This window comes from Macaca nemestrina, chromosome 9 (genome assembly GCF_043159975.1).
Source record: "Macaca nemestrina isolate mMacNem1 chromosome 9, mMacNem.hap1, whole genome shotgun sequence".
Lineage (NCBI taxonomy): Eukaryota > Metazoa > Chordata > Mammalia > Primates > Cercopithecidae > Macaca > Macaca nemestrina.
The window spans coordinates 64,384,847-64,408,591 of record NC_092133.1 but is presented as its reverse complement, the minus strand read 5'-3'; the positions used below and the strand labels follow the sequence as shown (position 1 = coordinate 64,408,591).

Sequence of the window (23,745 nt, the reverse complement as noted above, 5' to 3'; positions counted from 1 at the left end):
ACCCACAAAACAAATACAAACAAAAATGAATGCAAACAAATACAAAACATGAACAGATCTGGAACCAAGGACGGGTGCCGGAGTCTACCTTACAGTCCAGCCGACAGAGGCGCCCCTCGTGAGCTACCATATCCCCAGGAGCCTGCAGGAAATGTGGTCGGAAAAAGCGTTCCTGTAGGGGCTCTTTGTCTCTTTCTTGCACTCGGGATCTTCCCCTATAAGAACAAGCGTGTTCAGATATTAAACATAGAAATAAATTTAAAAATTTATGATGATAGGCATTTAGGCATGGCTACAGGACCTAGAGAACAGATTTTTTTTTTTTGGAAGGGAGAAAGGGGAGGCTGGAGCATAAACAATAAATAATGGTGTGGAGCTGATGTAAAACACAAAGTGGTAAGTATCTCACACACTGTGGGACTGTCTTGTGAGATCTGCAATCAAATAAACAGGCTTAGCTTCTTTCTGTCATTCTGGGTTAAGTGGGCTCAGCTCACCTTGCTATGAGTTCAACCAGTTGTTCAAAAGTCATCAGAATAAACAAATAGATCAGTATTCAATCCGAACCTCAAACAAGAGCCAAAAGAGAAGTCCTGTTTATTACCCAGAGCAAGGCAGCGGCAATCCCTGTGTCTTTGAGTAATAAAATTTAACCTGGCTATAAATCATGGCAGACCATTAAAGATGAGTATGAACTTAAACTGGATAAGACTGAACAACAGTAACAGCTGTTCTTAAAAAAGAAAAGAGGAGGAGGAAAAGAAGGAAGAGGAGGAGGCAAAGGGAGAGGGGGCCAGATTTGGTGGCTCAAGCCTGTAATCCTAGCACTTTGAGAGGCTGAAGCAGGTTGATTGCTTGAGGAGTTTGAGACCAGCCTGGGCAACGTGGTGAAACCCCATCTCTACAAAAAATACAAAAATTAGCCGGGCATGGTGGCGCACATCTGTGGTCCCAATTACTTGGAAGGCTGAGGTGGGAGGATAACTTGAGCCCGGGAGGTGGAGGTTGCAGTGAACTGAGATCGCACCACTGCATTCCGGCCTGGATGACAGAGTGAGACCCCATCTCAAACAAAAAGAAAAAAAAGAAGAAGAAGAAGGTATAGTTGCAATGCTGGTGAAATACTGTATCTGAAACATGGGTCACTATTTTTGTTCCTTTGGTAAGTCACATTTAATTCTTCTGTGTCAGCAGCTATGGAATGCTTTGCTAAGACTTTGTGGCACCATAAGATTCAAGTGGAGAGCCAGGCTCTTTCTTCTTAGTGGTTAGTAAAATCAGAGAGGAAGAAAACCAGTTGTTACATTGGAGACAACAACAAAAACATTCCATCAATATACATTCAATCATGAAAGGTTTCTGTTTTATTAAACAAAAGATGGTAACTTACTTCAATGGGTCTGATTTACATATTATGTGTGCAGGTGCTACTGATGGTTACAAATTTTGAACCATTAAAAGCATGCCAGGTTGGGATTGGTGGCTCATGCCTGTAATCCCAGCACTTTGGGAGGCCAAGGCAGGAGGATTGCTTGAGGCCAGGAGTGTGAGACAAACCTAGGCAACATAGCGAGACACCTGTCTCTACACACACATAGAAAAATTTAGCCGGCATGGTGGCATGCGTCTGTAGTCTCAGCTACTTGGGAGGCTGAGATGGGAAGATGGCTTGAGCCCATGAGTTTGAGGTTGCAGTGAGCTATGATCACACGACTGCACTCCAGCCTGGGCAACAAAGTGAGACTTTGTCTCTAAAAAATAAAAATCAAACTTAAAAAAAAAAACCCCAGAGACTAGTGCTTGTTAAACTTTACTATGCTTGTGAATCACCTGGGAATTCTGTTAAAATGCAGATTCTGAGTCAGTAGATCCGGAGTGGGGCCTGGGATTCTGCATTTCCAGCCAACTCCCAGGTGATGCTGATGCTGAAAGTGAAGGACTACCTTTAATTAAGAATTCATGGATCCAGTAGTTTGGTGCTCATGATAGTGGGGAGGTGCTTGGGAAGGACCTAGAGAAGGGGAATTCTTATTGTTTTTACCTGTGAGACTGACCAGCAGAGGTTAGTCGACTGCGAATGGGCAAACTTTGTACCATCAAGTGGCCAGAACAGCTGATTCTCCCCTGACAAACAGAAAATGAACAAGATTAAAATAAGAAGAATCTCACACTTTTTCAATGTACATAAAATTTTCTGGACCAGAACACTGTGAAATTTTGACTATTATGAGTTTTTCTTTGGGGGAGAGGAATAAAAACAATAAAATCAATAAAATATGATTTCTTAAATCACTGTTAATATTCCGGGGGAGAGATTTTTAAGAGTATGGTAATGACTTTCATTTTAAACTGAGATATAAACAGCACAAAGGTAAAAAGAAATTTGAATTCTTATGTACTTAACGTTATTTGCAGTCATAATTTAAAAGCATGGCCAAATATTTTCATACGTTCCTCAACAGAGACTCTTTAAAACTAACATTTCAGTAGGAATGGATGTTATAGTTCTGTACTTCCTACTCAAATAGTAATTGAAGATGTTTATTCTGCCACATCTTTTAGGGGAGTTTTAATATTTGCCTTCATTCAGAAAAGGAAAGTGGATGATTATGGCTTTCCAAGTTTAAAAAACAAACCAATCCAGAAATGTGGACATTATGAGTTTGAGGGACATTCACAAACCTTTGCAAAGTAATTTGCCTATTCGCTAAAGAACAAAAACGACAGATCATTCCTGATAGAATGATTGGTCAATTGATTTATTGACTCTTCAAGAGAATCAATGTGTTGAGAAACACAAGACTGAGTTCAATAAGTCTGCAAGGTATACACAGTGAAAAAATAGTACTAGTGTCCCTTGACAAAGGCTGAAGCATTCAGTGACCTGGTAGTGGCTAACTAGTCTTTTAAGTTGTGATGCTGTGCCCTAGTTACACACAATCACAATGCTTCTCATTCATTTTCCTCAGCAATCCTTAGTAACTCGCACTTCTCAAGGTCTCATTCACAATGACATCAACTGCTCCTTCCTCAGAGTGCAGCACAGCGCAGAACCCTGCGTCTCCACCTGGGGGTTGGCTGCCATGATGGTGTAGTTGCCATCGTCATCACTGGTGGTGGATTCAATGTGCAGAGAACATGTCCCATCTCCTTCTCGCCTCATTTTGCAGTGCTCATTTCTCTTAGAAATCTGCTTACCATCTTTGAACCAGTAAACCTGAAATGAAAAATTATCAAGATGTACACTGTTTTGTTTATCTTTAGAGGTTAATAAACTAGGGTCTGGGGTGAGGCAAGGGACAACTGCCATCTTTTAAGTGACCCATACTTTATGAAGCACTTGGAAAAAAAACTTATAAAACATATTAAAAATGACTGTATAATCTGCCCCTCAACTTGTACCTACATAATACTATTTAACATTAAATGTTATTATTTAAGTCAAGAATTCAATATAATTTAGGACTAAGATGAAGTTTTTGACGATTTTTCTTGTGCTTCATATTTAGTTTTAAAAACTACCCTAAGGAATGGACATGTCTTCAGAAGCAAAATAATGAAAACCAGGAGACGGGATATTTTCTCATTACCTTATTTACAAGTTCAAGTCTCCTGCAGTTGCAGATCTCAGCACTTAGAATAAGTCACCTTGCTTGAAAGGTTAGTATGGTTTGTTGCACTAAATGGAATGAGGCTAGGATTAACTTGCTAAATTTCTCATCCAGCCAAAATGTAAATATCTATGTGTGTGTGTGTGTGTGTGTGTATACGTGTGTGTGTGCATGCACATACACATCTATCTATATATGTCATGTTAAGTTTTGCATGTGTGAAGGAGATCTCTCAAAGACAGAGGAGATAAATACTGGTTGCAGCTGTCCTCCTCTACTTTTCCTGGTTACCTAACCATACATGATAACACTATGCTAATGTTTATGAAAGAAGAGCAGAGAGATTCTCTGCCACAAACCATGCTGGGTGTAAATCCTTCTCTCAGCTGACTGCCAAAAAATCTGTTGATTTATGTGATTTTTCAGCATCCAGTGATAATGATGTGACATTCTTAGCATTTACCAGCCTAATAGTAATGCTACAAATATAGCTCACTTTGTACAAGAACAGGTACCCTGTGGATATTAAATAGATATTAAGTAGACAGAAAAATATCAGTTTGGTGAGCTTGATGGCTATGAAAATCAATAGCCCAAAATATAGTATCATGACTAGGACACTTATTTTAAACTTTTATTAAAATTTGAACTTACCCATAAGTCTAATTTCTTTTTAGCCTATTTAATGATCTCATTCCTGATGGGTTTTTTTTAAGTGAAATTATCTGGGCTTTGCTAATTTTCTGGTATGGGTTTTCATTCTCTTTGTAGATACTTCACTAGAGTCTGATAAGACTTTCTTACTAAAAGGGAAGTTTATAGCAATAAATTCCTACATAAAAAAACCCAGAAAGACTCCAAATAAATTAGCTAAAGAGGCATCTCAAGGAACAAAGAACAAACCAAATCCAAAATTAGTAGAAGGAAAGAAATAATAAATACAGAGCAGAAATCAATGAAATTGAGACTAAAAAAATACAAAAGACCAAAAATACAAGAGATGAAAAGTTGGTTTTTTAAAAAGATAAACAAAATTCACAAACATTTAGCTAGACTAAGAAAGAATCAGAGAAGAGAGAAGACCCAAAAAAATAAAATAAGAGATGAAAAAGGAGACAATACAACTGATACCACAGAAATACAAATGATCACTAGAGACTATTGTGAACAACTATATGCCAGCAAATTGCAAACCCTGGAAGAAATTGGCAAATTCCTGGACACATATAACCTACGAAGACTAAACTACAAAGAAATAGAAAACCTAAACAGACCAGACCAATAATGAGTGATGAGACTGAAGCAGTAATGAAAAAGTCTCCCATCCAAGAGAAGCCCAGGGCCTAATGGATTCACTGTTGAATTCTACCAAATATTTAAAGAAGAACTAATATCAATTCTACTCAAACTATTTCAAAAAATTAAAGAGGAGGTAATACTTCCAAACTCATTCTACAAGACCAGCATTATCCTGATACTCAAACCAAAGACCCAATAACAACAACAGCAACAACAAAAAGACGACAGGTAAACATTCCTGATAAACATAGGTGCAAAAATCCTCAACAAAATACTACCAAACTGAATTCAACAAAACATTGAAAAGATTATTCATCATGATCAAGTGTGATTCATCTCAGCTCTGCAAGGATGATTCAACATAGGCAAGTCAATAAACACGACACATCACATCAATAGAATCAAAGACAAAAACCATATGATCTTCTCAATAGACAATGAAAAAGCACTCAATAAAATTCAGCACCTCTTTATGATAAAAAACCCTCAACAAATTGAGTGCAGAAGGAACACAACACAATGAAAGTCATATATGACAAACCCACAGCTAATACCGTACGGAACAGGGAAAAATGTAAAGTCTTTACACTAAGATCAGGAACAAGACAAAGATGCCCACTTTCACCACTTTTATCCAACATAGGCCTAAAAGTCCTGGCCAGAGTAATTAGGCAAGAGAAAGAAATAAAGGGTACCCAAACTGGAAAGGAAGAAGTCAAATTATCCTTGCTTGCAGATGACATGATCTTATGTTTTAGAAAAATGTAGGCTCTATCAAAAACCTCTTAGGGTAAACAAATTTAGTAAAGTTGCATGATACAAAATTAACATACAAAAATCAGTAGCATTTCTATACACTAACAGCAATCAATCTGAAAAAGAAATCAAGAAAGCAATACAATACCTACAAAAATAAATAAATAAAATGCCTAGGAATACATTTAACCAAAGAAGTGAAAGATCTCTACAAGGAAAACTATAAAACACTGAAAGAAATAGAAGAGGGCACACACACAAATGGAAAGATATCCCATGTTCACGAATTGGAAGAATTAACATTGTTAAAATGTCTATACTGCTCAACGTGATCTTCAGATTCAATGCAATCCCTATCAAAATACCAATGGCATCCTTTGCAGAAATAGAAAAAACAGGCTGGGAGTGGTGGCTCATGCCTGTATTCCTAGCATTTTGGAAGCCCGAGGTGGGTGAATCACTTGAGGCCAGGAGTTCAAGACCAGCCCGGCCAACATGGCGAAATCCCATCTTTATTAAAGGTACAAAAATTAGCCAGGCTTAGTGGCACACAGCTGTCATCCCAGCTACTCGGGAGTCTGAGGCAGGAGAATCGCTTGAACCTAGGAGGTGGAGGTTGCAGTGAGCAGAGATCTCACCACTGCACTCCAGCCTGGGCAATAGAGCAAGACCCTGTCTCAAAAAAGGAAAAAAAAAAATAGAAAAAGCAATTCTAAAATTCATATGGAATCATGAAAGACCACAAATAGCCAAAGCAATCCTGAGCAAAAAGAACAAAGCTGGAGGCATTATGCTACCTGATTTCAAATTATACTATAAAGCTATAGTATCCAAAACACCATGGTACTGGCATACAAATAGACACATAGACCAATGGAACAGAATAGAGAACCCAGAAATAAATCCATGTATTTATAGCCAACTCATTTTTGACAAGGGCACCAAGAACATATATCGAGAGAAAGGATAGTCTCTTCAATAAATGGTGCTAGGAAAACTGAATACCCATATGGAGAAGAATGAAACTAGATCCTCACCTTTCACCAGATAAAAAAATCCACTCTAAATACATTAAAGACTTAAATGCCAGGCCTGAAACTATGAAACTACTAGAAGAAAACAATGGGGAAATGCTATAGGATATTCGTCTAGGCAAATTTTTTGGGGGTTAAGACCTTAAAAGCACAGGCAACAAAGGCAAAAATAGATAAATGGGATTACTGCAAGTAAAAAGCTTCTGCACAGCAAAGGAAACAATTAACAAAGTGAAGAGACAACCTACAGAATGGGAGAAAATATTTGCAAAGTATTCATCTGACAAGGGATTACTAACTAGAATATATAAAGAACCCAAACAACTCAATAGCAAAAAACAAAAACAAAAACCAAGACTGTTAAAAATGGGCAACAGACCTGAATAGGCTGGGCATGGTGGCTCACGCCTGTAATCCCAGCACTTTGGGAAGCTGGGGTCTCCAGGGTGGATCACCTGAGGTCAGGAGTTTCAGACCAGCTTGGCTAACATGGTGAAACCCCATTTCTACTAAAAATACAAAAATTAGCTGGGCATAGTGGCGGGTGCCTGTAATCCCAGCTACTCAGGAGGTTGAGGCACGAGAATCGCTTGAACCTGGGAGGCAGAGGTTGCAGTGAGCCGAGACTGTGCCACTGCACTCCAGCCTGGGTGACAGAGTGAGACTTTGTCTCACGCATACACACAAAAGACCTAAATAGACATTTCTCAAAAGAACACATACAAATGGCCAACAGGTATATGAAAAAATGTTCAACATTACTAATCAACAGGAAAATGCAAATCAAACCCCAAGAAATATCATCTCACCAGAGTTAGAATGGCTATTACCAAAAAGACAAAAAAATAACAAGTGCTGGTGAGGATGTGGAGAAAGGGGAACCCTCATACACCGTTGGTGGAAATGTAAAGTAGTGCAGCTGTTATGGAAAACAGTATGGAGACTGTTTTCTCCAAAAAACTAAAAATAGAACTACCATATGATCCAGCAATCCCACTGCTGGATCCAAAAGAAAGGAAATCAGTATGTTGAAGAGATATCTGCACTCCTGTATTTATTGCAGCACTATTCACAATAGCCGAGTTACAAAATCACCCTATATTTGTCCATCAGTGGATGAATACATAAAGAAAATGGGGTATCTATACACAATGGAATATTATTCTGCTATAAAAAGAATGAATGAAATCCCATCATTTGCAGCAAAATGGATGGAACTGGAAGTCATTATGTTAAGTGAAGTAAGTTGGGCACAGAAAGACATGTATTGCATGTTCTGACTTATATGTGGGAGCTAAAGGAAATGATCTCATGGAGGTAGTGAGTAAAATGGTGGTTACCACAGGCTGGGAGGGGTAGACGGGAGAAGGGAATAAAGAGAGGTTGGTTAATGGGTGAAAACGTACAGTTAGATAGAAGAAATAAGTTCTAGTACTTGATAGTACAGTGGAAAAATTATAGTTAATAATAACTTGTTGTATATTTCAAAATAGCTAGAAGAGAAAAACTGTAATGTTCCTAATACACAAAAAAGATAAATGTTTGAGTGATGGATATCCCAGTTATCCTGATTTGATCATTTCACACTGTATACAAGTATAAAATATCGCATATACCCTAAAACATGTACAACTATATCAATAACAAATACAAAAAAGAAGAAAAAACATTTTGTATATGTTTTAAAGACCTTCTTGAAGGCACTGTCTATAGTTCCATGCTGTTAGGTGGCCAACTGGCTTGTCATCTTCCCCTACCTTTGGAACAGGTATCCCAACAATTTTGCAGGTGAATGTGACTGGAGAGCCTTCTGTGACCCGGAAGTGCTTGAGTCTCTTGTCAAAGATGGGAGCAATACACTTGCCCGTGGGGATCTCATCGTGTTGAATTTCATCATCTGATTCATCAACAGGAGTACGTTCCAAGCGAAACTCTATTTCATTCATCAGCCTCTGCTCAAAGCTTGAAATTTTGTACTCCTGTCAAAATGACAAACATGTTTCAATTTCCATATGGCAAGGAAGAACATGTCCATCAGGACAATTGAGGAAGCCACTTTTTAAGATTCAGACATTAGATTTATACCATGAAATCCAAATAAACCAGATATGTTCCAGATCCAGTTTCTCACCATGGAGCACTAAAGGAAATGTCAGTGTCTCTCCTAAAATCCCACATGGCCTTAGTGCATCCTGACATTCCACCTGAGCATGCAGTCCCAGTAGAATTCTGTAGGAAATGAAATGTAGATGGAATATAATTTTCAGAGCTATATTAGTGTTCCTTTCAATATGGATAACTTCCTATAGAGTTATTTTGGCAAAGCCATTCTGAACTGCATTCTGATATATGCCTGCAACGCCTGCATCACCAGCTTCTTGTCTCTACTGGATTTTTCCATCTTCACACTTGAGGAAAAGCTGTCTTGAAAAATATATCGCTACTGTAACAATACAAGATGGTGAAAAAAAAAAAAAAAAAGATGCCAGGCACAGTGACTCACACCTGTAATCCCAGCACTTTGAGAGGCTGAGGTAGGTGGATCACCTGAGGCCAGGAGTTCGAGACCAGCCTGGCCAACACGGCAAAACTCTGTATCTACTAAAAATACAAAAATTAGCTGGGTGTGGCGGTGCACACCTATAATCCCAGCTACTGGGGTGGCTGAGTTATGAGAATTGCTTGAACCCAGGAGGCAAAAGTTGCAGTGAGCTGAGATCATGCCACCACAATTTAGCCTGGGCAACAGAGCAAAACTCTGTGTCAAAGAAAAAAAAAAAAGTAAGAAAGAAAGAAAGAAAAAGAAAAGAAAAAGGAAAAAATCTCTCTTAACTCCATATCTACTTTCACTGCATCTCTCTGCCCCCCTCACAACAAAACCATTTGAAATAATCCTCTGCTGTTATGAGATCGTTTCATTGTCACCTATTGTCTTGCTAACCTACTTCAATTAGTCTTGTGTTCTTTTTGTTCCTCTGAGATTGCGACTGTCAGGGTCTTCAAATATGCCACATCTAATTGTCATTTATCTATTCTTACCTTACTTGATCTAAGCAGCATTAGACACAGATGACTACTTTTTCCTTTTGAAACATTTTCTTCCGTGACACACCATACTGGTCTTTCCTTCTCTTTCTCTCGCTGCACCAGTCTCCTGTGCTGGCTCCATCTCTGCTCTAGGTGACCTCATCCAATGTCCAAGCTTCACATACTTTCTGCTCATGACTCCCAAATCCATATCTCCAAGCCTGGTTTCTTTCCCAGAATTCCAGAGTCATATACTACTATTCTACATTATGATGTCTAATGGGCATGTCAAACAGGATGGCTCAAACAGAACACGCTTGATTTCTGTCCCCCAGAGATACTCCTAACCTCCTTTTCCTCATTTCAGGAAATGGCACCACTATTCATCCACTTGGTTAAGTGATTAAACCAATGTTTCTCACACTGTCTACCATGAAAATCCGGTTTTAAAAATTTCCAGCCTGCACTTTTGTAAAGTAAAATAAAAACAAATTACTAGCAAAATGAAAGAAATGCAAAATTATTGTATACTATATAAAACTTCCCTGTCAAATTTCTATAAAATTTTCTGAATTGTTATCCTTTTTTTTTTTTTTTTGAGACAGAGTCTCCCTCTGTTTTGTTGCCCAGGCTGGCGTGCACCCTCTGCCATGCCCAGCTAACTTTTGTATTTCTAGTAGAGACGGGGTTTCACCATGTTGGCCAGGCTGATCTCGAACTCCTGATCTCAAGTGATCTACCCACCTCAGCTTCCCAAAGTGCTGGGATTACAGGCATGAGCCACCATGCCTGGCCCTGAATGATTACTCTTAATTTCTGTGCTAATCTCAGGGCAGAGAGGTGACATCTTGCAGGCTGGCACAGGTCCTCGGACCACACTTTGACAGCACTAAGTAAACCCTAAAACTAGGACTCATTTTGGATTCCTCTTACTCCCTCTCCCTGCCATAGCCTGCCCATCAAAAATGTCACCTCCCCAAAGCAGCCTCCCCAGATCCCTTCATCTAATGTAACTCCCCATTCTAATTCTCTACATAGCACTGGTTACTATCTAGTATTTTTCTTGTTTGTTTATTGATTGAATGATTGAATCTCCAAGTGTTAGAATGTTAGCTCCACAAGAGCAGGGATCTTGTTTGTCTTCCTTCCCCCTATACTGACAGCACCTAGAAGAGTACCGGCACCATGGCAGGTGAGCACTTAATAAGTATCTGAAGAACGAGTGAATACATGAATGAAATAGAAGCAATCATTTGTTCTGACATTACCACATCTTTGAGGAATCTGGAGCCATGTGCTTGGGGTGAGAGTGAGACCTTTGGTTAAACTTATGGCTCTAGTTAACCCTAATTTTATAATTTAGGGGAACTCTATGGAGATGGTACTGGCATGCTCCTGAAATGGAATTTGGAAGCACATGGCTGATATGCACCTGCCCCTAGTCAGTGGGAGAGTGACTGAGTTCAGCACTCGTGCATTCTCAAGCTAAATCACGTTAGTGATGTCCTCTAATTACTGTCTTATACATTCAGTATAATCATCTGAATTTGGATAGAATTTTAACTTCAGAACCACAGAAACTAAGTGTTTCTTGGTTTTAATTTGTTGGAATCAATTTTAAATCTGCTCCTCTCTGTCACATCTCAAACTGGGTAAAAAAAAGTAAGTACCCAGTTCTTATAGGGTGGAAAAAGTGATTAATTTCCCATAAAGTTTATTAATTTTTAATGAGATCATTCAAATCAGTTAAAGTAAAAGATCGTTACTGGATTCTGAAACCAGATTTAGTTGAAATATATTAAGATTATTTTCTACATTATAGGAATATTTTTGGGAAAAGTTAATAATTAAAGCTTCCACTATCCACCTATTAGGTGAAACTATGTGAAACTGACATTTTTGTAGGTCAACAATGGTAGACTATCAGAAGTTTCATATGATTCAACCTAATTCTTCACAATGACCGTATTTTCCATAAATATATTATATGGTCTCACAAGTTTGAAGTATTTTCTAGACTTGCCAGTTTAAAATCACACCAGGAATTTTTTTTTCTTTGTTGGACTGTATTCATGATTCTAAATTGATATTACTTTTCTTTTTAACAAATTTGGGTTTATTTTCCAGGATGTTTAGAAGTAAACCAATAAGTCGTTTTATTCCGTTACCATGTGAGATAGGTGCTACATTTTATTGTTTATTATTTTCAAATTACATTCAAAAAGAATAATTCACATAGTTCTCACTCCACATGCAGATCCTAGACCCCAAACTTTTCATGAGGGTGACTTCTCCATTTATTTCAGGCTCTGTGATCATTGGTGGAGAGGGGTGTGGACTGGGTGCCTGTGTTCACAGGGAGAAGTGCCTAGAGGTGCTGACTGAGCCTGTATCTGGCAGGGGGTGTTGGGGAGGGTACGTGGATGGCACCCACCCTAGAGGCCACTAGGGAATTAGCTGGGGACTCTTGCTATGGGTAAATCATAAAGAAAAGGTTATTGTTTCCTAAAAGCTAATCTGTGCTTTTCAGAGTTTTCTGTTCATATTTCAGAAACAAAGACTAAAGCAAGCAGAAGTCCCAGTTTCTTTCTTTTTTTCCTCTTTTCTTTTTTCTTGTCCTTTCCTTTCTTTTCTTTTCGCTCCCCGCTTCCTCACCTCTTTCATTCCCTCCCTCCCTCCCTCCTTCTTTCTGACGTGATTTCGTCATGTTGCCCAGGCTGGTCTTGAACTCCTGAGCTCAAGCAATCCACCCGCCTGAGCCTCCCAAAGTGTTGGAATTATAGACTTGAGCACGCCCAGCCGGAAGTCCCAGTTTCCATCATCATCAAGTTACAGTCATCCACCCTTAAACCGTTAACAGGAATGGGGAGGCTGTATGGCTTCAGATGTTTCCTTTTCACCCACCAGAGATTTTCCTCTTTCTTCTCTCGATGCTACAGATCCTGGTCCTCCACCTCCCATTTCCAGCCCCAACTTCTCAGCATACTCCCGGGACTCGAGTAGTGCTGACCAGCGAAGGACAGGGCACAGGCACCAAAAGCCAGAAGGGAAAGCTCCAAGGCTTCGTCTCCCAACCTGTCCCTTCCCTGACACTGGGGCTGCAGCTCTTTCCCCAGACTTAGTCCTGGTGTTGTCCATTGCCCGCCCTCATTCCATTCCTGTTTCCTCTGCTCCTATCTCACTTCTACATCCTGCCACGGTTTCTTAAAGAAATGCCTCAAAAAATACAAAAATTAGCCGGGCGTGGTGGTGTGTGCCTGTAATCCCAGCTACTCGGGAGTCTGAGACAGGAGAATCGCTTGAACCCGGGAGGCGGAGGTTGCAGTGAGCCAAAATCATGCCATTGCACTCCAGCCTGGGGGACAAGAGTGAAACTCCATCTAAAAAAAAAAAAAAAAAAAAATACCTCCAACAGTTAACACTGGATCTGGGTTTACTCTGGTAAATCTTATTTGGGTCATTCATGCATCCGATCCTTTTATCAGTTCTCTATGAATGGCCCTTGTTCCTATGGGACTCTGTGAAGAAAAGGGCATATCAAGGTGGATATCAGACTCTTTTTACTCTCACATAGTCTGTTTCCAGTTATTCCTGAAAACCCTTACAAAGGCTTTTCTTGCTTCATATCAGGATATTACATATCTGAATCCAAATTACCAGGAACAAAAGAAGAACTTGAAGGATTAAGAGAAACAAGAAGACCAGTCCCTGAGGTCTATAGAATAAAATAAAAGGAGTCACCAAGGAGCCAGCCCAAAATGGAGAAGTATTCTGGGGGGGTTTCTTTTTTTTCTTCTTGAGACAGGTTCTCACTCTGTCACCCAGGCTGGAGTGCAATGGCGTCATCACTGCTCACTGCAGCCTCGACTCCTTGGGTTCAAGCAGTCCTCCCATCTCGGCCTCCCAAGTAGCAGAGACTACAGGTATGCACCATCATGCCCAGTTAATTTTTAATTTTTTTTCTAGAGATGGAGTCCCCCTATGTTGCCCAGGCTTATCTTGAACTGGGCTCAAGCAATCCTCCCACTTTGGCTTCCCAAAGTGTTGGAATTACAGGCATAAGCCACTGTACCCGGCCTCTGGGGGTTTTCAATAGGCAAGAGGTCTTAACCTTCTATGGCTTCTTATCTTGTTTTATTATGTCCTCAAATTTCCAATCCATCCATACCACCTCTAGCCCCTATTCTAGTGGAGTTCTTGCTACAAGCTAAAGAACCTTCTCTGCAGTTTCTATTGCCTGACTAGGGAGAGCTGGTAAGTTCTTAGCTAACAACACTGTTAGAATTATTACAGGGAAAGATGAATTACTGAAATTCTATATTATGAACTATTTTTTTTCCAAAGAATTTTTTTTTTTTTTTTGAGACAAGGTCTGGCTCTATTGCCCAGGCTGGAGTGCAGTGGTGTGATCTCAGCTCCTTGCAAACTTTGCCCCCTGGGCACAAGCCATCTTCCCATCAGCCTTCTGAATAGCTGGGACAACAGGCACACAGCACCCCCATAGCTAGCTAATTTTTGTATTTTTGGTAGACAGCGTTTCGCCATGTTGCCCAGGCTGGTCTTGAACTCCTAAGCTCAAGCAATCTGCCCGCCTCAGCCTCCCAAAGTACTGGGTTTAAAGGCGTGAGTCACCATGCCTGGCCCCAGAGAAATATTTTTTTTTTTTTTTTTTTTGAGACGGAGTCTCGCTCTGTCGCCCAGGCTGGAGTGCAGTGGCGCGATCTCGGCTCACTGCAAGCTCCGCCTCCCGGGTTCACGCCATTCTCCTGCCTCAGCCTCCCGAGTAGCTGGGACTACAGGCGCCCACAACCGCGACCGGCTAATTTTTTGTATTTTTAGTAGAGACGGGGTTTCACCGTGGTCTCGATCTCCTGACCTTGTGATCCGCCCGCCTCGGCCTCCCAAAGTGCTGGGATTACAGGCGTGAGCCACCGCGCCCGGCCGAGAAATATTATTATACATGGTGGTAAGTTATGACTATACTTATACTTCAGAAACACAATCGGTTATAGATATACAGCCTTTAAGCACCTGCCTGAGAATATAAATACCACATTGTCTCTATGTATTCCAAACAACAAATTTTAGGAAGTTGATTTTAAGTTGGGGCCTGATTTTACAGAATTTAAATGCTTGAATTGATTTAGCCAACGGAACTACAGAAGCAATATGATGAAAATATGTGCTTTTTGTTTGACCATAAATGTGTATAGTAAATACACACTTGGCTATATATTTATTATCTTAACCAGTACTCCAAGTTGAGAGGTGATGAAAACAGAGAGCTCAATGAGTTGTTTAAAATATACTATTAGAGGCTGGGTGTGGTGGCTCATGCCTGTCATCGCAGTACTTTGGGTGGCTGAGGCAGGCAGATCACCTGAGGTCAGGAGTTTGGGACCAGCCAGGCCAACGGGGTGAAACCTTGTCTCTACTAAAAATACAAAAAAGTAGCCAGGTGTGGTGGTGAGTGCCTGTAGTCCCAGCTACTTGGGAGGCTGAGGCATGAGAATCACTTGAACCCAGGAGGCACATGTTGCAGTGAGCCGAGATTGTGCCACTGCACTCCAGCCCGGGTGACAAAGTGAAACTCCATCTCAAACAAACAAACAAACAAACAAAAAAACAAACCAAAAAAACCAAAAAAACATATATATAAAATATACATTATTAGTAACCAGGCAGTGAGGATACACTTGTAACTAGATTGTAATCAGAAGTTCCTACTGAGGCACCAAGATGGGCTAGATATCAGAAAACAAGTGACTTTTGAGATATACTGTTCTTCAGAAATTTCAAAGCAGGTGCTTAAGAACAGCTTAGATGATTTCAACCTTTTACCTCCATCACAGACACAAGAGTCAGGAGGGAGAACACCCAGCAAGAGGACTTTGAAGAGAGCCATTAATGCCTGTGAGATGCCTACCTCCATCCCTAACCCTGGGGTACTTGTTTCACCTCAAGTTTAGCGAGGGAGACTAAATGGACCCCTGTGGAGAGGGTCCATTGGAGAGCTCGGAGAGCTTGCTATGCCTCCTACAGTTAGGGGGACACAGGGGTTTGCCATCTGCCCCCTGCCTGAGAAATCTGAAGAGTGAGGAGCAAGCTGGCTGTTTGGGGATGGGCAAGCAGAAGGCTGTCTTGAGTGGCCTGCAGGCCTACAGTGTGTCAGGGCAGAGGGCGTGCTGTGGTTCCCATCGTGCATCCGTAGGCCACAGACAAAACAAAGTCAATGTGGGATCAGCTTAGGTCCTTTCAGGATCAGGAAAGGAAGGAATCAGCAGAAGTTAGGCCGGGCGTGGTGGCTCACGTCTGTAATCCCAGCATTTTGGGAGGCTGACGTAGGTGGATCACCTGAGGCCAAGAGATCGAGACCAGCCTGGCCAACATGGTGAAACCTCGTCTCTACTACAAATACAAAAGTTAGCCAGGCATGGTGGCGAGCACCTATAATATCAGCTATTCAGGAGGCTGAGGCAGGAGAATCTTGAACCCAGGAGGCGGAGATTGCAGTGAGCCGAGATCATGCCACTGCAATTCAGCCTGGGCAACAGAGCAAGACACCGTCTCAAAAAAAAAAAAAAAATTAAAATTAAATGTAAAGGTATTTTCTGCACTGTTCTGCACAAATGTTTCACTATCAATCCACGGTCCATAAATGTGCATTTTAAATGTCCAGTACGGGGTTTATGCTGTGTTCTCCATGTTCCTTTGCCTCATCTCCTTTGTGAGTAAAAACAGGAGTTTTTGTGTTAGCTGCTCATAGATGATGTCTACACTCAAAGGAAAGAATATTTTTTTCTATGTAAATCTTGGTGTTACAGAAATTAAATCAATGAGAAATGACCCATCCTCTCTAGGCTCATGAATTGCATAGAATTAGAGTTGCTCTATGACAGGAAATGAAAAGCTAAAAATATTTACTTCAGAAGAATATGCCACTTGAAAATATAACCATTTTTTTTAAAAAACAGACAATCCTCTTAAGGCTGATAAATTGACAACTTGAAACATTTGATTTCTGGGACACATCTGCAAAAAGTTTCTTCAAATTGGCAGTTCCTTCAAATTGGTGGAGACAGTTTTTCTGTTGCCAACCATAGTGTAATGACGCATCCCAGTTGGACATGGCATTGCTGAGATATGGGCCATGATCCAACAGTCACTGCCTGAGCTCACCCCTGGCTTTCTCTACTCTGTGTCCTGAGCCTGGAATTCAGGGGCAAATAAACAAACAGGATCAAGCCAGCTAGGAAACCTGCTCAAAGTGTTCCCAATAGATTCTGGGTATGATGTGCACTAAAAGAAAGCATTGCGTGTTAGAGAAAGTGTTCTCCTTTTCTTTCCAGAGACAGCCAGAGTTTAGAGACAGAAGAAAAGATTCTTAGATAAACTTGGAGGTAGGCTGGGCACAGTGGCCCACACCTGTAATCCCAGCACATTGGGAGGCCAAGGCAGTGGATCGCTTGAGCTCAGGAGTTCAAGACCAGCCTGGGCAAAATGGTGAAACTCCGTCTGTACAAATAACACAAAAATTAGCCAGGAGTAGTGGCACGTGCCTGTAGTCCCATCTACTTGGAGGTCTCAGGTAGGAGAATTGCTTGAGCCCGGGAGGTGAAAGTTGCAGTGAGCAGAGAATGCACCATTGCACTCTGCACTCCAATCTGGGTGACAGAAACTTGGAGGTTCACATGCCTAGAAGATAATTTCTTTTGCTACTTATCTAGCAATCACTTGTTGCCTTCAATAGAAATAACTAGTTGTCATAGCCTACCCTGTCTCTGCTGCCAAATTCTTAGTAAATACCTATTATGTGCTAAGCACTGTGATAGACCATGGGGATACAACATTCTGCACCTTCTCTACAACATTCTTTCCAACATTCTCTACCTTCAAGGAGCTTGCATAAAAATACTTTTAATCCAGTTTTGTACTTAAGAATAAAGAATTCTTAAAAGATGCACAGATTTACTTTATACTTAAATGTTTGGTTAACACAAGAGTTTTGTTTAATTTCTGCGTGTTTTTAAAAGTTTTCATCTTGGCGAAACCTCATCTCTATAAATAAACTACAAATAAGCAGGTGGCTTGCACCTGTAGACCCAGCCACTGGGGGTGGGGCTGAGGTGGGAGAATCACTTGAGCCCGGGAGGTCAAGACTGCAATGAGTGGAGATCGCACCACTGCACTCCAGCCTGGGTGACAGAGTGATACCCTGTCTCAAAAAAATAAAAAAGTTTTCATCTTTTAAAATCAGCTGATTAAGTTGGATTGTTACCATAATGGGTAGTATCCATAATGAGGTATAATCAGAATCTATATAGTCAAGTGAACTATTTTCCATAGTTTTGCAACAAATCCAAACTTTTCTACTTGGTTAACAGTTGTATTACCTTATCTGAAACTAATGTAAATCCCATAGCTGGGATTGATCCAGCAATGTTCACTGAGCACCTACTCTGCACCATGCATGACAGGGATGCAGCAATGAACAAGACATCTCCCAATCTGAGCCCCCAGGGAGCTTCTGACTGCTGCCTTCTATGTGGGTCCATGGCAGAGGATACAGAGACACTTCACTATCCCAGCCGCCAGGGTCCTGCAATGCCCAAAGTGGGCAGCATAAAGCCAGTGGCCTTACAAAGTAGAATGTAAGGCCAATGTGAAATTCTTGTTAGAAAGGGAATGAATGGCATGACTATTCATGGCTCACAAAAGAGGATTGTCATAAAGAATTCATGGCAAGAGATGAAAGAGGAAAGACTTAAATAGAAGATCTGACAGAACAGCTTAGAAGGAGATTAGAGGAACAAAAGGCAGAACAAAAATTAGGTACTTATTTTTTTTTCCTCTGTCACATCGTGCAGTATCTGGAAACTGCAGATAGTTTAAAAGAAATAATAATAATAATAATGATAATAATAATAATAATAAAAAGCAGGGGGTGTGAGAGGACCAAATAAAGAGATGGGAAAGTTTCCAGAGAAATGAGGTGAAGGAGGAAAGCTGGAATAAGACATTAGCTGGGGGTAGAGGGGTGGGAAATGGAGATTAGAAATTAACAATCAATCAACATAGCTAGTCAACAAATACTTACTGGGTGCAGAACTTCATGCTAAGTCATGTATGAATTAAAATCATTTGTCATGAAAGCTGAATTATGCTTTGCGATCCTGGATTCCTTTTTTAAAATTTTTTTATTTTTGAGGCACAGCCTTGCTCTGTCACCCAGACTAGAGCTCAGTGGCACGATCTTGGCTCACTGCAACCCCCACCTCCTGGGTTCAAGTGATTTTCCTGCCTCAGCCTCCCAAGTAGTTGGGACTACAGGCACCCACCACCACACCCATCTAATTTTTGTATGTTTAGTAGAGACAGGGTTTCACTGTTGGCCAAGCTGGTCTTGAATTCCTGATCTCAAGTGATCCGCCTGTCTCGGCCTTCTAAAGTGCTAGGATTACAGGCTTGAGCCACCATGCCCAGCTGTGATCCTGGATTCCTTTGACTTTTTAGATTCACCACTCTAACCTAAACCATTTAGGTTTTATCGATGTCCAGTCAAGATCCACTGGTGATGAATGGTACTCTTCAAAATAGGAAACGATGCAGCCTAAAATCTAGAAATAAAGAAACCTTTCTCTTGGCTTATCCCCAACTCAAAGACACTTGGTTGTAAGTTTAGAAAGCTAAAAATTTTAATAAATATGAGCCTCTGAAAGGATGGCACCTTCTCATTTCACAAGGTTCTAAGAATCAACAAATGTTACTTGCTAATTGTAAATATATAAGATGAGTTAAAGGGCAAAGACTGAACTATCACAACAGAGAAACACAAAGCAGTAGATACATCAAAGGAAAACCATTTTAAAACATAATTTATAAATCTGAGTTCTGGGGAGAAAATTGGTTATAGTCAGTAGTATTCATTGTTCAAGGACTTCTGATTTATTTTCATGCTCTGCACAATGTGTTAATGCTAGATCATGCAAATGTTCTAGGACAGTTTATTCTTTATTTACTTAGAACTAAAATAGGGCAAGAGAACCCAGCTTTCTGGACCTAAAAATTTTCAAAGCAAAACAAATGCATACTCTTCCGAAGGAATCATTTGCACCCCCTTCCCATGTGTGTAGGCTGATATGGGAGTAAGAACACAGATTGTTTTCAAGCCTGTGACCCCAGACGCAGGCCTAGATCAATACCCAGGTGTCTCTTCATAGTTTTTCTCTGCTTGTCTAATGTTTTTACACTTTCCTAAGCTGACTTTCTTAACTTCACTAGCGTGGATCACAGTATATTTTAGACAGTTCTTCACGACGTTTTTACTATCATTTCCCAAGGCAGCAATGGATAAAACAATATAATATGATCATCATTTTATTTCCCAAAACTTCCTCAGAGTCAACATCTGCCATCCAAATGCAAGCACTCCATTTCAGACAGCTCCTAGTTGCCCAAATTTCATTTATGCAGCTTGGATTTCATTATCCATGGCATGGAACGTAGTCTAAGATCAATTCTGTAATTAACCAACTGTAATAATTCTCAGAATAATAATTCTCAGAAGAATGACACATGTCACAAATATTCAGATGAGTGTGTTGAGATGCTTTTAGAGACTTTTCTAGTTCCTGCGATTAGTCCAGAAGTTAATTCATAATGGAGGTTTAAGAGAGATTTCCACTGGATTTATGGCACTCAACTTGTGGAATTTCATGTTTACACGTACACACATGTCAGGTAACTAAGAGAAAAACCCTTCTTTCCCCTGAGTTGGGCAATGGGGTATCCTGGATCTACCTACAGAGTAACTATAAAAGTAAAATCAAACAGCGTATGTACTGAGCTAGCATTGTTTTTACAAGGCTCTAATTGCTCGCTCTCCCAGTTGTAAAAGACATAGGCTGAATACAGCTATGATTACAATGATTTAGAAGGATTAACAACCACAAGTGTGGTGACAGTATTATAGGAAAACAAATCTGCATTAGATAGAGCAACATTTATAGGGCTTGAAGGTAACTGTTCTCACAAAACTGAAAACGCTGCAGCATTTCAGGGAAAATGTGAGAGTATCCTGGAAACCACAGCTCTAGTTCCAGTTGCACTATTGAGCCTGTGCCTTAGTTTCTCTGTCTAGAGGATGGAAGAGAAGAATAGGTGGCGTTGGTATTTGCCTCCCAGAAATAGATGAAATTTGGTGAAATAATCAATGAAAAGTATACTCAGTTATGGCAAGTTTAAATATTCCCCTTAATAATTTTAAGTGAATTTTTAAAAGGTTTTAAGCACCACATTTTCAAAAGAATCCACTCAGTATAAGCTGCTTAATATATAACACAATTGCAAATTACTGTATATCTATGGCTGCACTGGAAGTAAGAGACAGAAACACTAAGGAAAACAGCATGTGCTCCGGGAAATCGGGAACTTTGTTTCTAGGAGTTCACAAATTCCACAATATTTGGCATATTGTATTGACTGAAATTTTGTTGTATTTTTGTCAGTTCCCATCTTGGGAAATAAACCAAGAGTTAGATTATTAAAATGTAAACCTGCATTAAAAATAACCATTTGATTCTCAAAAGCAAAAATAAATGCCTCAAATCAGAACATGTTCAGTCTCTCTCTCTTTTGTTTGAATGATGCTCACAGGTGGCTTTCCTCTCTTTCCTTTGGTGTAAGCATTTACTAGAAAGCAAAGAGTTGTACAGGTTGAACCACAGGAAATTGTCTAATGGCTACTTCACATGATTCAACCTAATATAAGGATTGAGAGGTACTGGTGACCAAACTTTTAAGCACATTAGATTGACGATTAGATAACTTAGAACCCGAGAGTTCCTTAAAGTCTAGGTCATAGGCTGGGTGTGGTGTCTTACGCCTGTAATCCCAGCACTTTGGAAGGCCGAGGCAGGATTGCTTGAGCCCAGGAGTTTGAGACAAGGCTGGGCAACATGGCAAGACCCCTGTCTCTTCAAAAAATTAGAAAATTAGCTGGGCCTGTAGTCTCAGCTACAGTGGGGTAAGGTAGTCTCAGTGTGGGCTAAGGCAAGAGGATCGCTTGAGCCCGGGAGGTCAAGGTTGCAGTGAGCCATGATCGTACCACTGCACCCCAGCCTGGGTGACAGAGTGAGACCTGTCTCAAAAAACTTTAGATTGTAAACTGAGCTGAGGATTGCTGGGATGCACAATAGATTGTTTACTCTCTTTTTTAATATATCCTATTCTAGGTAAATACATGTAAACAAGTAAACTGAATTAACTACTGGGAGAATTAAGAACTGCAGATCCACACAGGCAGATTTCTTTGGTTAGTATGTGCTCTACCATCTGAGCTGCAACATCAGCCTCACTGAGGTTACCTGAGTATCTGAGCACTGAATCAAGCAAAATTATATTCCTTACAATAAAATTTCAATAAACCTTCTGAATCCAACAATCTTACCTGCTGGTTTGGTCTGACATCACCGAAATTTATTTTTTTCCCCAAGTCTCGAATCACCGCGTTCTTAGTTTCACGAATGTGATCATCATTCACTGGTTGAGGAGACTTTGTATTTTTCTTCACTAATCCCTGGGACGGCCTGTAAGATAAATCCACACCCGACACACCCATGAAAAGCACTGGCCAGGGTGAAAAGGCCTAGAAATCAGAGTGGTTGAAGTGACAACCAGAAACCAGCAGTCATTAGGCACTTAGGGAATTAAGCCCTGTGCAGAGAATCAGTATTTGTAAATGTCTTTTTGGTATTTTAATTAAAACAAAAATTTTTTTGAAACAGAGTCTCACTCTGCCACCCAGGCTGGAGTGCAGTGGTACGATCTCGGCTCACCGCAACCTCTGCCTCTTGGGTTCAATGATTCTTCTGCCTCAGCCTCCTGAGTATCGGGGATTACAGGCATGCACCAACACGCCCAGCTAATTTTTTGTGTTTCTCCTAGAGACGGGGGTTTCACCTTGTTGCCTAGGCTGCTGTCAAACACCAGACCTTCCTCGGCCTCCCAAAGTGCTGAGATTACAGGCATGAGCTACCACACCTAGCCTGATATTTTAATTATTAATAATCATTCAAAGTAATCATCTCCTTTGTCCTGAAGTGTTCCACAGCCATTCTGTGTCTAAGAGAATAAGATTATCTAGGAATCCACAAAATGAGAGCCCTGTCCCAAATCAAGCTATTCAACGCACATATCGCCTCTTAACTAGCATCTTACATCAAGAAACCTCAATGACACTTACATGGATGGTGCACTTCTAGGCAGCCCCATGGCATTTGTGGGTGGGATGGAAGGGAGAGAAGGCAGAACAGAGCTGAGAAAAGCCACGGGGTTCTGAATCCGGCTGGTAGGAGAGACAGGAGTTGGGGACACACAGCGGGGCTGAAACTGGTTTCCACTGGGGATGGAAAATGTGAGTGGTGGTGGTGTTGGCTCTGTTGGGCCTGGTGGGGGTGGCTCATTTTGGATGGAAAGCCCTCCTGGAGATTTGGTTTGCATGGAGGGGTGAGACACTAAGAGGCTTTCTTTGCTCACTGTCCTCTGAATAGTTTGAGGAGTGCTGCTCAAAGTGAACACCGGAGAGCTGGAAGGGGCCACGGTTGCTGCGGTGGTGTTCGTGGAGGGGAAGAAATGCTTCGGCCGGGCCAAGCTGAACGTCTGTGATGAAGGAGCCTTCACCTGCTTACTGGATGTTGTCACCGCTGGGGGAGCAGTGGAGTTCAAAACACTCATGTTGAAAGGAAACTCCTTAGGAGATGAAGGAGATGGGTTTTGCAACTGGTGTTGTTCCAGTAAGACTTGGTTATGAAGCTGTTGTAACTGAGTGGAATCACTGTACACAAAACAAGGGTGGAGAGAGAGAAGGAAATGTGTTATTATTGGCCTCACCTTTCAAACAATGTACAGATAGACTGTTTATAACTTGATGATAGGCGGGGCACGGTGGCTCATGCCTGTAATCCCGGCACTTTGGGAGGCGGAGACAGGGGGATCACTTGAGTCCAGGAGTTTGAGAC

At 40.8% G+C, this 23,745-nt stretch overlaps 1 protein-coding gene across 5 annotated transcripts in view; it reads right to left on the bottom strand.

The window, feature by feature from the left end:
• Positions 1–23,745, bottom strand: part of LOC105466129 (myopalladin) — a 140,269-nt gene that overhangs the window by 14,881 nt on the left and 101,643 nt on the right. For all 5 annotated transcript variants that reach the window (XM_011715115.3, XM_011715113.3, XM_011715112.3 and 2 more), the window contains 6 exons: positions 22,971–23,561; positions 22,176–22,314; positions 8,458–8,679; positions 3,068–3,217; positions 2,042–2,124; positions 89–215 (listed from right to left, as the gene is read on the bottom strand). In XM_011715115.3, coding sequence (XP_011713417.2) covers positions 89–215; positions 2,042–2,124; positions 3,068–3,217; positions 8,458–8,679; positions 22,176–22,314; positions 22,971–23,561 — 1,312 coding nt within the window. The remainder of the gene's footprint in view (positions 1–88; positions 216–2,041; positions 2,125–3,067; positions 3,218–8,457; positions 8,680–22,175; positions 22,315–22,970; positions 23,562–23,745) is intronic.